The sequence below is a fragment of the Dermacentor silvarum genome, chromosome 11 (genome assembly GCF_013339745.2).
Source record: "Dermacentor silvarum isolate Dsil-2018 chromosome 11, BIME_Dsil_1.4, whole genome shotgun sequence".
Taxonomy (NCBI): Eukaryota; Metazoa; Arthropoda; class Arachnida; order Ixodida; family Ixodidae; genus Dermacentor; species Dermacentor silvarum.
The window spans coordinates 8,632,329-8,647,458 of record NC_051164.1 but is presented as its reverse complement, the minus strand read 5'-3'; the positions used below and the strand labels follow the sequence as shown (position 1 = coordinate 8,647,458).

The 15,130-nt window shown below is 50.7% G+C and overlaps 1 protein-coding gene across 1 annotated transcript; it reads left to right on the top strand.

The window, feature by feature from the left end:
* The first annotated feature begins 231 nt into the window (after window positions 1–231).
* Window positions 232–1,328, top strand: LOC119433628 (uncharacterized). The gene is made up of 3 exons (XM_037700884.1): window positions 232–330; window positions 426–746; window positions 882–1,328. The coding sequence occupies exons 1-3, from the start codon at window positions 232–234 to the stop codon at window positions 1,326–1,328; spliced, it is 867 nt and encodes a 288-aa protein (XP_037556812.1).
* The last annotated feature ends 13,802 nt before the right edge of the window (window positions 1,329–15,130 follow it).

Below are 15,130 nucleotides of genomic sequence, written 5' to 3'. Positions count from 1 at the left end.
TGTTCCACAACGCTCCCGCCGCCTGCGACGCGCTCCGCGGACCCGCAGCAGGGGAACAAGAAACCCACGTGGCAACCTCTACCTCTGCCGAAGCCGAAAACGACAGATTTCGTCATCGTCCTGAAAGCGCGGACTCGATTGTCCCTCACCGCCGTTTTCCCCGAGAACGGAGCCGGCAACGCGCTCATCGCCCACCTTGGAGCAAACGCCAACCGGCTGGTCACAGTAGTGATGGCGTGGGACCAAAACCTCATCCTGGCCTACACCCCATACCCGCTTATTGCGGAAAAACTGATTGGCGAACTCACAGTTCTCTGCTCGGTCGGACTGGTGCCCCTTTTCGGGTACCTACGCGCAGATACTAGGTGACAGTGCGTAGTACCGACTCCGAAGCCAAACTTCAACAACGCCTCTACTGACCGGAGGGCGAGATCCTCCACATCCGGCGATTGGGCACCACCAACCAAGTGAGGCCCACCACGCGGAAGCCGAGGCCGCCCGACACCCGGGCTTCACAGCCGGTGACTCCATCTCCTGCCACCAAATCTCCTCCAACCCCGCATCCTGGAGCGGGGACCCCCGGTCCTTCCAAGCGAGGCCTCACTCCTCCGGGACCTCCTACCGAGAGGTCTCCATCGAAGCAGGGCCTACCTGCCTCCTCCACATCGCACCCGCCGCCACCCGGAGTCCAGCCTGCTGCCCAAGGGGAAATCGCATGGGCTGCTCGCACCCGACAAGGACCTCAGGTGAGCTGCACGGGTACGGCAGCCTCCCCACACCGACCCCCCCCCCCCCCCCCGAACCCACCCAAACCTCCCACTCCCTCGCGGGAACAAATCGAAATTCAGCAACTTAGTGCTAAAGTGGCCTCGCTAACACAGGCAATGGAGGCGCTCGTGAACCGCTCGCCCCCACTTCCTACCTCGACACCTTCCGGGCCAGCACCGGAAGCGATGGACAGTGCCCCCTCTGAACAAACGGACTGCACGGCACTCCTCTCTCCGATTGAAATGCGTCTCAGCAACCTGGAGGGCCAAATGGCCTCCATAGTAACCGCTATCGAGGATAGACTCGCTGCTGCCATTCAAACCGTATTCGACCGCATCCCGTCCATGATAGTGGCCCAGCTGCCCCAAATCGTTTCCAGCACCCGTTGGCCCACCACCAAGCTTAAACGGGTGAATAAATCTCAGATGCAACGGCCACTACCTCATATGGCTGAGGCTGATCGGCAGCCTGTCAGTTTGACTGACATGGACATGGACCTCTCTGCTCTACTGGAAGCCACCCAAAATTCTAATCCCCAAGATGTCGGGCCGCGGCCCTAAATCACGTCGCACCCGCACTAATTCGGACCCTCTTACAATCGTTCAGTGGAATTGCCGGCGATTGCGAGCCCGTACTAAGCGGGCTGCTCTCCGGCTCCACCTAGAAACCTATCCTGATTTACCCGTGGTATATATGGCTCTCCAGGAGCCAGGCGAGCACGCCGCCCTTTCAAATTATACCGTGTATCAAAGGGACGCACAAACCGCAATATGCGTGCACCGAAATTACACCGCCAACTTGGTGGATCTAGAATGCGACCCGCCTCACTCGTGTGCTATGGTGACCCTCCTCCCACTAAAGAAGCAGGACCCATCCATACACATTCTTAACATTTACAGTTCACCCAAACTGCCCAACATAACTTACACCGACATCTTTAGCAAAGCGCGCGCGGCTGCATGCAGGGAACCACTAGTCATAGTAGGTGACTTTAATGCCCCCAGCACCCATTGGGGTTACCATCGGGAGGAACGACGCGGTAGAAAATTGGCGGAACTGATTTCTACCATGGGCTTCGCCCTCCTGGCGGACCCCACACACCCAACGCGCATTGGCAACTCTGACTCGCGGCACATGTCCCGACCTCACACTGATCAAAAACATCAGACACGCAGATTGGCTCAATACCGAGGAAACCCTCGGCAGCGACCACTGCATTATCCTCACCACAATCCGAACACACCCCCTTACCCGTCCTTACCAATATTCAAAACTTCCCGACTGGACTAAATTCCGATTGCAGTACACCAATTCGATCACCATACCCCACAAGGGCTACGCCACTTGGTTTCAACACCTCGTGTCGTCACTTCGTCACACCGAGCTTACGATTCAACTCTCAGAGGCCACACCTGCAGTGGACAACAACCTCCTGCACATCTGGGAGGCTAGGCACAGCCTAGTCCGCCGCTGGCGCCGACAGAAACACAACCGAAAACACAAACTACGAATCGCAGCCCTCACCCAAGAAGCGGACGGCTACAGCGGCCCAGCTCGCCGATTCTAACTGGGTGGAACGCTGCAACACTGCCGCTACACAGATGTCAAGTCACAACACCTGGCGTCTTTTCAGGGCTCTCATAGGCCCTAGCCAAACACGCACAGAAACACAAAAACACTTACAGCGTGCACTTCACGCATACGCGGGAGACGCGGAGAAATTGGCACAAACGCTCAGAGATAAGTATCTCGGCGGTCGCCAACATGCCCCCCTCGGACCGGCGTACTCCTATGCAGGCACGGAGAACGCTGACCTGGATCGTTGCTTCCAACTCCACGATCTGAAGGCGGCCCTGTCCAAAATGAAACGAGGAACGGCGCCAGGCAGGGATCGAGTGACGCTTAGGCTTTTAGCCAACCTCCCGGACTCGGCGTACCGTTTCACCGCCAAGACAATTTCAATCAGATCTGGGAGGGCCGTGAGCCCCTACCGATTGATTGGAAAACCGCCTTGGTTACTTCCATACCCAAGTCAGGCAAATACATTAACATTGACAATCTCAGGCCTATTTCCTTAACCTCCTGTGTGGGGAAACTTATGGAAAGCATAGCCCGAGATGGGCTCTCTGAATATCTGGAAGCCCAACACACCTTTGCGGACACCATGTACGGTTTTCGCCCACATCGCTCTGCACAGGACATTCTCCTGCAACTACACCGAGACGTTATCGAACCAGCTCAACACCTCAGTGACCACAAGGTAGTCCTCGCCTTAGACCTCAAGGGAGCGTTCCGTAACATCACTCATGACATCATTCTTACCCACCTCTCACAGACAAACTGTGGGCATAATGCTTTCAGGTATGTTCGCCAATTCCTCATGGAACGGCAGACATACCTCCGTATTCAAGACAAGGAGCATGGCCCGTACTCCCTCGGTACGCGGGGAACACCACAAGGAGCGGTCCTCTCTCCTCTCCTGTTCAACCTTGCCATGGCTCACCTCCCCCCATTGCTCAATGATGTCCCAGGCGTGCAGCACGCTCTGTACGCTGACGACATGGGCAACCCAGGGATCTCTTGGCAGCATCGAGACGTGCCTGCAACAAGCAGCGTTGGTAGTAGACGACTACGCCCGTCGCTGTGGTCTCGAATGCTCACCTGCCAAATCGGAATACGTGCATCTTCGCCCCAAACCAAATACACCACACAAATCGAACTTTCCCTGCGTACCTGGCCTATCCCGGAACGTGATGAAATGAGAGTCCTTGGGCTCTTCATCCACACACACCGCAAGATCGACACCACCCTGCGTAAACTGCGTACGGTAGGGGATCAGGTGGGCCGTATGGTCCGCCAGGTTCCGAATAAACGGGGAGGCCTCCGGAGCAGGGATGCTCTGCGCCTCGCCAACGCATTCGTGACCAGCCGGATCCTGTATTCGACTCCCTACCTGCGTCTGCGTAAATGCGACGAGAATACACTCGACTGTATACTCCGCAAAATATACAAACGTGCCCTTGACCTCCCCATATCGACATCTAACCAACGTCTCGCAGACCTGGGCATGACAGACACATACGGGGGAACTTTAAGAGGCTCATCTCAACAACCAGTACCTGCGACTAGGCACGTCGCAGGCTGGGGGAGACCTCCTACACCGTTTGCACATATCCTACACCTACACGGTAGAAGAGCGGACCACGATACCTGAGGACTGGCGTGGTGCCCTGATCACACCGCCTCTGCCCCAAAACATGACTAAGGAGACCCACGAGGGTAGGCGTATAGCGCGGGCTAACGCCCTACAGCCACGCTATGGCTCACGCACGGGGATCTTCTACACGGACGCATCCGGCCCGCATCACGGCGGGTGGTACAAGGCCGCTGTTCACCAAAACGTACCTATTCACGGGCTCACTTTACGAGCACCCGACATCACACACGCGGAGGAAGTCGCCATAGCACTCAGCGCAGCGGACCCCGCATCTCGGATCATCATTATCGACTCGCGGAGCGCGTGCCAAAATCTCATCTGGGGTTGCATCACTGAACGCGCAGCCCAAATTCTTAAACGATGCTACTATCTAGATCGCCCCAACCCGCGTGCAATCATCTGGACCCCTGGCCATACAGGGCAAGGTGGAAACGAGGCTGCCGTTGCCTCAGCCCGCGCACTAAATTACCAGGATCCGCCTCACCCTACATCGCCTGATGTTCCAGCACCAAATCCGGCTACATCCTTCAAAGAAATCACGGCCCTGTACAAATCGCACAGTCTCAGATTCCCACCACCGGCATCGGGCCTAAACAAGGCGGATGAGTGCTGGCTCCTCCGTCTCTACACCAACACGGTATTGTGCTCGGGCATACTCAGACACTTTAACGCGGCATTCTCCGGGGCCTGCCCACACTGTGACCATCCTTTCGTGGACCCCTTCCACATGGTATGGGCCTGCCCATCAAACCCGGCGGTCCCGCCAAACCCCTTCCCATTCCCCCCTACCCGAGAGAGCTGGGAGGCTGCCCTGCTCGGCTGCTCGACCCTGGAGGATCAACGCGCCCTAGTGGCCCGAGCGCGTGCTGCAGCAGAAGCCAAAGGGGTTCTGGACTAGGGACCCCTCCTAGATTTTGTACGAGGACGGCCCTTAAGGCCGTCCCCAATTCTCTCCTGTCATCACTCAATAAAGTTTTTCACCACCACCACCCATCGCCGAGCGCAGCATTTGAAGGAAGACTGACGTTTGGCGTGCCCCCGATCACCGCCCACTCTATTACCACTGCGGAGAAGCGGGCCACGTCTACCGCCGGTGCCCAGACCACGAAATGGGACTACGAGAGGTTGGCTTAAAGGTGCATTGCTCACAGCTTGGCAAACAGCCTTGTGAGATCGCGGACTACGTCGCAGCCACTAAGTGGAGACCCTGACGTCCTTCCCGTTCACCTTCACCAAGACGCTACCTATTACCGCAGCGCTGGCTATACATACGCCCGTGGCTAGTCTGCAAGCCCGTGTCCGGAAAACTAAAAGCAGCGACCGATGGAGGTATGGTTGCTGCTCGTCGAAACGAAGATCCTCCGCCGACGACGTAGACGCCGAAAAGACCATCTCGACGACCTAGGGACGACGCGACGCCGTCCGAACGAGGCCTCGAAGCCAAGAAAACGCCGGCTAAGCAAGACTTAACGACCCGACGTAACATCACTCCGCGTCCTAACCGCAATGCAAGACCAAAAACCACCGCCCTCGACGTGCTTCTCGATGGCCACGCAGTCACCGCTTTAGTGAATACAGGAGCCGACTACACCCTCATGAGAAGGCCCTCAAATCCGCACGGCTGGAGGACAACTGATGACACCGACTGGAACCTGCACGGCATGAATTACCCATTTATGACCGGACTTACCGTGCGACTTAATTCTCGGCATGGGCTTCCCGAACCAACAAGGCGGGATCGTCGACCTGAAGTTCAATTCGATAATGATATCCGAAGACCAAGCGATACCACCAGAGATTTCTCTGAGTGACCACGCCGGGAGAGTGCTCGAAGATGAAGTCAGCTTGCCGCTTCACTCCAGGATCATTATTTCTGTCGGCACCAAAACCCCAACAGACGTAGAAGGCGCCATCGAGGGTGACCAACATCTACTGCTAGACCGCGAAATTTGCGTAGCAAGGAGAAGGATTCACTCGACTGTATTAAGGAAAAGCGAAAGTAATGCTCACAAACTTCAGCCAGGAGTTGAGGCGCATCAACAAGGGCACGACGATCGCCTACATCGAGGAAACTGTGGAATCCAGCCAAGCGTTTGTCCTCTCGGATTCTGCCGCATCTACCTCGACGACGCACGTAGACGGCACCCCCGGACTGACTCACCCGGGGGAAATCGGTAGTTGCCTTTTCCTATCCTCCCCTCGAATCTTCATCTTTCTCTCTCACTTTGCATATTTCCGATCTTCACTTCTATTTACTTCCGAACTTCCCGGCGCAATGGTTAACCTTGTGTGGTGCAATCAACGTTGGCTGTACATATTTGGTTATATCGGCAACCTACAATAGGCGTTTGCATCGGTTGTTTCCTATACGTCCTGCGGCGCCCCCTTGTAGGGCTCCGTGGTACGCGGTTGGCATTTCTGCCGAAATCTAGATACACCTATGGATAGTGCTCTCCCCAAACTTCCTGATCACCCTCAGAAAAAAGGGCGCACCGAAGATGTCTTTCAATTTTTTGACAACCGAATGCAAAACTGCCGACGTTTTCACGTCATCCACTCTGATAAAGCTGAAAAGACGGTAAAAATGATCTCACCCTTCCTCGTCTCGAAATCTCTGACAGAAGTTTTTGGTTCAGGTTACAAAGCATCGAAAATGGTAAGCGGTGATCTGCTGCTGGAGCTCCGGGATCAGAAACAACATGATGAACTGCCCAATCTAGTGTCCTTTGGGGATGTTCCTGTAACAGCAACCCCGTACCGTACCATGAATACCAACAGCGGCGTCGTCTCCGGTTTTGATTTGTTGGAGCTATCTGAAGCTGAACTCCTGTAGTGATGAGGGCTGGAGTGATGCAGAACGTTAGGAGTGTCAAACTAATTACGATGAGGCAGAACGGAAAGGAAATTCAGACGAAACACATAATACTTATTTGTTTGTACTCAAGTGTTCTGCCCGAGTCCATCGAGGCCGCGTAACTCAAGATTCGAGTTAAGCCATATGTGCCAAATACTCTCAGATGCTTCAAGTTCCAAAAGTTCGGTAACAGTTCATGGTACTGTCGAGGCCGGCCGACTTGTGCGAAGTGTAGCGACAATGAACATTACTCTTAAACATGCCAGAACACTCCACACTGTGTCAACTGTGACGGGGAGCATGCCGCATACTCGCGGTCCTGCCCGTCTTGGAAGAGAGAAAAAGAGATCGTCACGATCAAAATCACATATAACATTCAAGGCATGCGGGTGTCCTACCTGCATATAGTCAGTTTTGCCGAAGTAGCGCGTCAGGGTGCAGCGCCACAACGGCGGCTGTCCGGCCCACACACAGTGAGCCGGCGGTGACGCCACGCTTCCTCGGCGGCTAGCGCTGCTCCGCCGTCCTAGAAGAATCGACATCCGGGCTGGTGGCCTCGAGGGTCTCGTCTCTGGAGACGAGGCCTTCACGTCAAACACTGCGCTCGCAAGAGCGCGTGTCCAGCGCCTCGCAAGAGCCGATAGACATAACCAGCCAGACAGTGCCGCCAGCGCCTAAGGAGCAGCGAGATTCAAGCCAAACGCTTCATAAAAGAAAAATCGCGCATCACTGGGCACGAGAAAGGCTCCGTGAGCTAGCTCGTCTCTTTTAAACACAAGGCACAAAAACACTTTCTCGATGAATGCACAAATAATACAGCTAGTAGAACGTCAGAGGATTCCTCCACAACCTGGATGCCGTTGAAGAAATCGCACACTGGTACTGTGTGTGAAGAGACACACCTTAAATCTACACAATGCAACTTTCTGCGGCAATACGCCATTTTCCAGAAAGAGCTAGAAGACGCTGTCACGTCGTTCGGTGACAGGTCTGCAGCTTGTCAACATTTCAGACGGCCCTTGAGGCAGTGTCAATTCAGACAATTCTTTTAATAAATCGATTACTGTATGTTCTATATACATACCCCCAAACTATCACCTCTCAAAAACCGATTTTTACAATCTCGTTGATCAGCTTCCGGAACCCGACATACTTGTGGGCGATTTTAACTCACAACACCCAACTGGGCCACCACCGTCCTACAGATGTTGACCATGCATATGTGCGAAACGAGCCATCCTAAGGTCCCTAGCACAGACGTAAAAATCCTGTGAATCATCTTTGGATGTCCATAAGATCGTCCCATGCAACCGAATTGACGTTCCTAGAAACGTCCCATGAACGTCCCTATTGGATACTTGGACGTCGAAGAGATGTTTACATGTGAATATTTCTTATTGCAGCATCCAGAGTACGTCCTAAGGACGTTTTTGTTTGGATGTAGGACGCGTCTTGGACATCTTGTGTTACAAATCATCGACAGGACGTTGGTAGGACATTTGTTTGTGGATTTATGATATCCACGGGACGCCCATCTTGATCCTCAATTAACATAATAGTGACACGTGCACTTGTTTGTCGTTCACCGGTGACCGCTTTTCACCGGCGAACGAATGTTAAACGTTATCGCTCGGCCGATGACGCGCCTGCATGTATCGGAAGTTTCGCGAACGTTATCGATGCTTCTATCCGTTGTTTGTTGTCACCGACGCTTCTGTAATCTGATTGTAAGAGCGACGCGAATGGTATAGTACTTTCTGGCAGACACGCGGGCACCAGGGATTACTCTGGAACCGTCGATGACTCATGTATAAAAGCCGACGCGTTTCGTCGCTGATCAGATTTCGACGATCGCCGACTGTCATCGCCGCTTTCGTTCTGCTTCGAGCGCAACTTGCGTTTGTGGGAACTGGTTCGCCCAATAAAAAGTCCGTTTCGTCATTCACAGTTTTGCGACTGTTTTCTTCACCGTCACTACTACGTGACAAAACGGACATTCCTCAGAATGTGCCCTAGCCGTACAGCAGGGCTGCATTTACCCACATACCACTAACAAATTAAGCTATGTATAGCTTGCATGTTCTGACTGATACTTTATACTATATCTGCTGATTTAATGGATTTTTATCAAGTTCTATGTGAAGCATTAGTTTACCGTAGCAGAGAATTATATGCACAGTGCTTGGCTGCAATGTGCACGTAATTCCCTGCTACGGTAAACTCATACATTACACAGAACTTGATAAAAATGCTATAAATCAAAACACAGTACAAACTATAAAGCGACACGCACACAGCAGCGCTGTGTGCGTGTCGCTCTCTCGTGTCCGTGTTTTTTTTTTTTTGCGCTGTGTTTTCGGCAAAACTATAATCAGTCAGGACATGCAAGCTAGACTTTTTTTGCGCGAAGAAGAACTTAGCTACAGAACTAAGTTCTGCAGTCTGCTGAAACATTTGACAATATCGGTAGAAGTACAACATTTATTTCAATAAAACGGCTGCAGGAAGATCGCAAGTTCACCTTTCAAATGCACTCAGTAGTTTTCAGTATAGCACATCAATGCAAACAAATAGGACTCAATAATATGACCACGCAAGCTCGGTCATACACACAAACACAAATTCAAACTAAAAATTCACGGATATCACACGACCTCAAAGGAAGTTACCATAGACGGAATGTATGGCTGTCCTTCCATAGTTGCAGATACACAAACGAACTTCTGAAAACATCGCAGGTGTCTCGGCGACTACACAATTTTTACTAAGGCTTGTTGCAGGCTGGCTTCAGCGGTCGCAGACAAAAAATGCACTGGAGTTCAAAGGTACTAACAAATTTAGTACAGCATTTCTGTAGACTTGCTTTTAATAGTCGTAGATACACAAATTAACGCAGAGTTCACAAGTACATAGGCTCCTAAGAAAGTTACCACTGGCTGGGCTGGGCCCAGCCAGTGTTGCAGATGCATGCAGTTGCAGATCCAGTGTTGCAGGTCCATAGTTCAAGATGCAGAACAGAAGATATCAAGGGTACGTTGGCGGCTACACAAATTACTAGTCATGCTGCAGGCTCATTTCAGCGGTCGCAGACACGAAAATGCACTGTTCGGACCACATGTACTAATTAAGAAAGTTAGCGGGGTTCTTCTGTGGGCTTGCTTCAGTTGACCAGGATGATTGAAGGCACGCAGCAGGGCTGTAAAGTTTGCAAGAAACACGTGTTAGAAAACTGTGCAAAAATTACTATTCAATATGTGCATGTTAACAACCTGCACTTCTAACAGCAATCTGCTCGTTCTGATAACAACTTTGCTTTCTCTTGGCTTTACACAAATTAGCTGAGCTAACAGTCAAGAAAAAAAGTTGTGATACGTTCAACTGCGTGCAAGAATAAAAGGAATTCTCCGAATGGCTATACGTCTGCATGGCTTTGTCAAACGAGCTGACGAACAGTAAAAAATATCGCAGTTTCGCCTGAAACGGGAAGCAGTGATAGCGATAGCAAATTACCAGAGAGCTATAATAAGTGCGTTTTATCGCCAGTGCAAATTAAAATAAACCTTCGATTACTTATCAAATTAACAACCTTGGTGTCGGGCGCAAGGGACAAAATGAACACATATCTCACTCGATGGAAGTAGAACTCGCTGTCGGAACGGTGGCGTGATGAAGTGAGGCAGCAGCGACAAGCGATCGCTTCTTGCTGCTACAGCTACAACATGTTTCCAGATCTTGCAGAGCTAAGTTTATGCGACCTTCGACACTAAAGCTGCGCGGGAACAGCGCTCACGAAGCCACAACCCACGGCGGCGCACGTACTCTGTGTATGCCGCATTAGCGCAATTTCACCTGGAGTGTCCCTATAATTGCTATCGCAATACCAAACACACACGCGAACGTCGACTTCACAAAGAATATAATGAAAATATGAGGATGCAACAGTCTCGTAGTTCGAAAGAGACAGTGTCGTATGGACTTGACCTTGTACAGCATGTCGCGCACACATGTCAGAACATACGCTGGCCCAAATGATATCAAATGCGAGAGGAAAGAAAAATGAAGCAGCGCGGTTGGTCAACGGACATGTGTGATAGGTGCTTCCGCGTACTGAGATATAAATCACTACAAAGGCTCCGTTATTCGAGCCTTACTCTTCCTCTTGCAATCGCGTTTACGCAAGGAAACCGCAAACGGCAGACGAAGCTTAAGCAGCTCGGTTAATCACCGAGGGCACATGACAGAAATTTACCTAACGGTCAATTAACAGAGCCAAACGTGCGACAACGTGCGAACGAGCAATGGTCTATTAAGTAGCGTAACCGTTTCGATCGTTAGAAACAGCTGAGACGTAAGCTTGACCTCACCATCATACTTGCATACATGCGACGTGCAAATAAGCAGCAGTTTCAAACAAGTTGCCCAAAAGTTTCGTTACGGCATTGTTTGCAACGAGCAATATACCCGCCTCGAAGAAACCCGTGGGAATTCAGCTGCGCGGCTGACCAACCATCACGTGCAGCAAGTGCTCTGATCGTGATAGAAATGTCAACAAAAGTTTACTTATTCCAACCTTAGGTTGTTTACGATTGCTCTGGCAATCGCGATTAGGCAAAGAAAATCCTAATGGCAGACGAAGCTTAAGTGACGCGGTTAAGGGGGCAATACACTCCGACGAGGTGGCAATACGCACCGACGTAACGCGCACGCGTCATGGCGACGTTACGTTGGCGACCCAACGCGATGACGATGATGATGATGATTTATTGGCATCCCCTTTGAAACGGTGCGGCGACAAATAGTCACCTAGCCTGCTTGATTTAATCAGGTATACTATACATGTTCTTTATCTAGCATTTTTGTATACCTCTCATTATTATTTTTCTTTTTTAAAAATTTACCTTGTGCCGCTGCCTATGATTTTAAGAGATCAGGTCGTATTCATGTTTTCCCTGCTTTTTTTCCACCAGTACTCCAATCGTCTCTTGCTGATCTCTTCGGCTGATCTGTTTGTTTCCTTCCACTTTGAAACCAAGCGCTTCTGGGAGTTGCACGTTACCTACGGTTCTCGCTGGGTGGATCCCGTCGCATTCCATCAGGATGTGCTGAGTGGTTTTTGGATCTTTACTGCAGCATGCACATGTCTCATCTAGTTCCAAATATTTGTTCCGATATGTTTTCGTCCTTAGGCAACCGGCTCGAGCCTCAAATAGCAGGGCACTGCCCTTTGTGTTATCGTACAGATTTTCCCTTCTAATTTCTTTCTTCGCATTCTTGTAAATCTCCATCGTCCTTTTTGTTTCCATTCTTTGCATCCAATTCACGGTCTCTATTTCTCTCACTTTCTTTCTGATGACTCCTGGTTGTCTATTTGCAGTTTCGATTATCCTGTACTTGGTTGCCAACTTCCTTGACCTCTTCCTCCATTCTGTGTCTACGCTTTTCATGTAGAGATACTTGTGCACTTTAGCCGCCCATTTATTTTCATCCATGTTCTTGAGCCTTTCTTCAAAACTAATTTTGCTCTGTGCTTCTCTGACTTCAAAAGAGGCCCAACCCATGTCACCCTGCACTGCCTCATTTGGGGTATTACCGTGGGGTCCCAAAGCCAACCGGCCTACTGATCTTTGGTTAACTTCCAAAGCCGCCAATATATCCGATTTTAAGCATATAATGGCATTTGCGAATGTTAGCGCTGGCACCATTACTCCTTTCCAGATTCCACGCACCACCTCATACTTAATGTGGCCCCACAGTTCTCTGTGTTTCAATATTGCTGCATTCCGCTTCCCCTTTATTTTCAGATTATCTTGGTGGTTGTTTGAGTAATTCTTTCCTTCGTTTATGTGTACGCCGAGGTACTTATATTGCTTCACTATGGGCATTACTTGCTGTTGAATTGACACCACGAAGTTACTCGTGTGTTCATTAAAGATCATAATTCCTGATTTCTCTGTGCTAAACTTAAGGCCTAGATTTGTCGCTGCATTCCCACAGATATTCGCAAGTATCTGTAAATCTTTTTATTGTCCGCTAGTAGCACAATGTCGTCTGCGTACATCAGTCCGGGGACCTTCTGTTGCACCATGTGTCCATTACGCATGTAGGATAAATCACCCTCTACAGTCCGGCGGCACCTGGCGCCGACGCGACCAGCGGCATCTAGCGCGCTCGGACGTCGTCCGGCGCCGAAGGCAACCGACTGCATTTCCCGCCGACCACGCCAAGCAAGTTGGCGCCTTGCGCCCTCTCTCGTCGAGGTAGAGACTTGCAACTCGGCGAGCTCAGCCAGAACAAGATTTCGCAAGAAAGCGTGCCCGAACTGTGCGGCTCCGAAATCGAAAGGTTTCTGGACGCCGTCTACGACACAAAAAAGAATGGACTACCGGATGCGGAGCGAAAAAACAACGCGTGGGAGCAGATACGTGTGTGCAGATACGACAGGTGCGTCAATGCTACACACGCGTCTGTATACGTCTACGGACATGCTATGCACTCAGCGCCTGTTTGTTTGTCTTGTTTTCCCTGTGTCAGTCGAAGAGTGCCTCAAACAATGGAAGCGGCTGAGGGATCGGTATGCTCATGAATTGAAAGCTATTGAGGCGACGAAAAGGAGTGGCAGCGGCTACGTGTCTCGGCGGGCCTGGGAATTCACGGAGTCCATGGCCTTTTACAAACACTGCGGCTGTCCGAGGAAGTTATCCATTTTTGAAGTTGTGTGATTACATTCTTACCTGCTTAGTATTGCGTTCACTTAGATGACTATGTTTTGATGACTGGGTTTGTTGTTTTCTTGTATAAAGATTTCCGCACACGACAATAATGTCGTGTACGGAAACATGAGGCAAGCTGTTTTTGTGTGATCATGCGGATGGAACGCGTCGGCTTGCACGCGCGACGGCGTCCCAAGCGCGTTCGTGACGCATTCACTTCAAATTATTATACTCGCAGACAACTTTCTGTGGCAATGAAGGCAAAGGCAAAGCGCGCACAAGCGAGAGCTCTTTTGAATAGAGTCCCGCTTTTTTTTTTTACAGCGTAAGCTCTTATGGGCTCATTCCAATAGCCGTTTCGGGTCGCGATGATGCCAGTGAAGCAGACGGAGTTTGCTGGGCCCTTTGCGCGATCGTGATTCGTTTTGCATTTTCCGAGTGCACATCATTAACATTTTTTGTGTGTGTTCACTTAAGATATACAAGTTTGTTGTACTTGCCTCCCTCCGCGCCCACTTATTTCTTCCTCCAAAGAATGATAAGGGCACTATACAACTGTCTCTTTAAACCTTGCACGAAATATCAAATGAACAATGAATACTTCGACAAAATTTCCGGTCTCATTGGAGTTATCCGCTTGTGGACGGCGTCAATGATTTGCACGCGACTTCTCAAACCCGCTTTTTTTTTTACAGCGTAAGCTCTTATGGGCTCATTCCAATAGCCGTTTCGGGTCGCGAGGATGCCGCCGCCGCCGCCCCGTATACCCCTTCCCAGCAGTGAAGAAAAACATGGTCTATTGTCTCAAGATGCTTACAATGAGGCAGTGGGAACGCCAAGGTAGAAAGAAACGCCTTTCCTCTAGAAAAGACTTAACAGTTAAAGTTCCTGTGTGTAACATGAAAAAAAAAAGCTTTTGGTTCCCGACGACACCTGCATTTTTTAACTCTCTTGAAAACATTTCCACCTGGGCCTACAGAGTATACGGCCCTGTACAAGGGCACGGGAAACACCATGTCACAAACATCCTTGTACAATTTTTTAACACGAAAGTGTTTTATGCCGGGGTCCACCAAGACTTCACTGACGTATTTCCGTCACGGAAATACGTCATAGAACATAATACAAAGAAAGAAACCAGAAGAAAAAGTTCCACAAACATGCAAAATTTGGAAATCGCACCCACGACCTCTCGGTCCGCGACGATAGATCGCCGAGCGTTTAACCCATTGCGCCACAAACGCATTTGCAGAGAGCTACACAGACGCGCCTTATATATCTAACACTCCTCCGTGTACCCGCGCTCTTGCTCGGGGAGAAGTACTGCATTATGACACTAACGCGCACCGACAGTGAAGGCTTCGGTGGTCTCAGCACTACGACGCCTCGATGCCAGCATTCGAAGGGACGCTGGCATCAAGAAGCACTACCAACGCCACCTAGGTGGCGTTCACCGTACTCAGCACAGCGGAGCGTGGCCTCCGCAATTAGCTCTGAAAATGTTTCTGAAGTTGATCGCGGAGGCTGCAATTACGACGCGCTGTACGCGCTGATTTGACTCGGTGACGATTCAGTTACGTG

Excerpts from the sequence above, each read along its gene's own strand:
- LOC119433628 (XM_037700884.1), top strand. The coding sequence starts at position 232 with ATGGCGTGGGACCAAAACCTCATCCTGGCCTACACCCCATACCCGCTT. Across the intron at positions 331-425 it reads TTCTCTGCTCGGTCGGACTG|GGCGAGATCCTCCACATCCG; the intron begins GTGCCCCTTTTC and ends TACTGACCGGAG. Across the intron at positions 747-881 it reads GCACCCGACAAGGACCTCAG|GCAATGGAGGCGCTCGTGAA; the intron begins GTGAGCTGCACG and ends TCGCTAACACAG.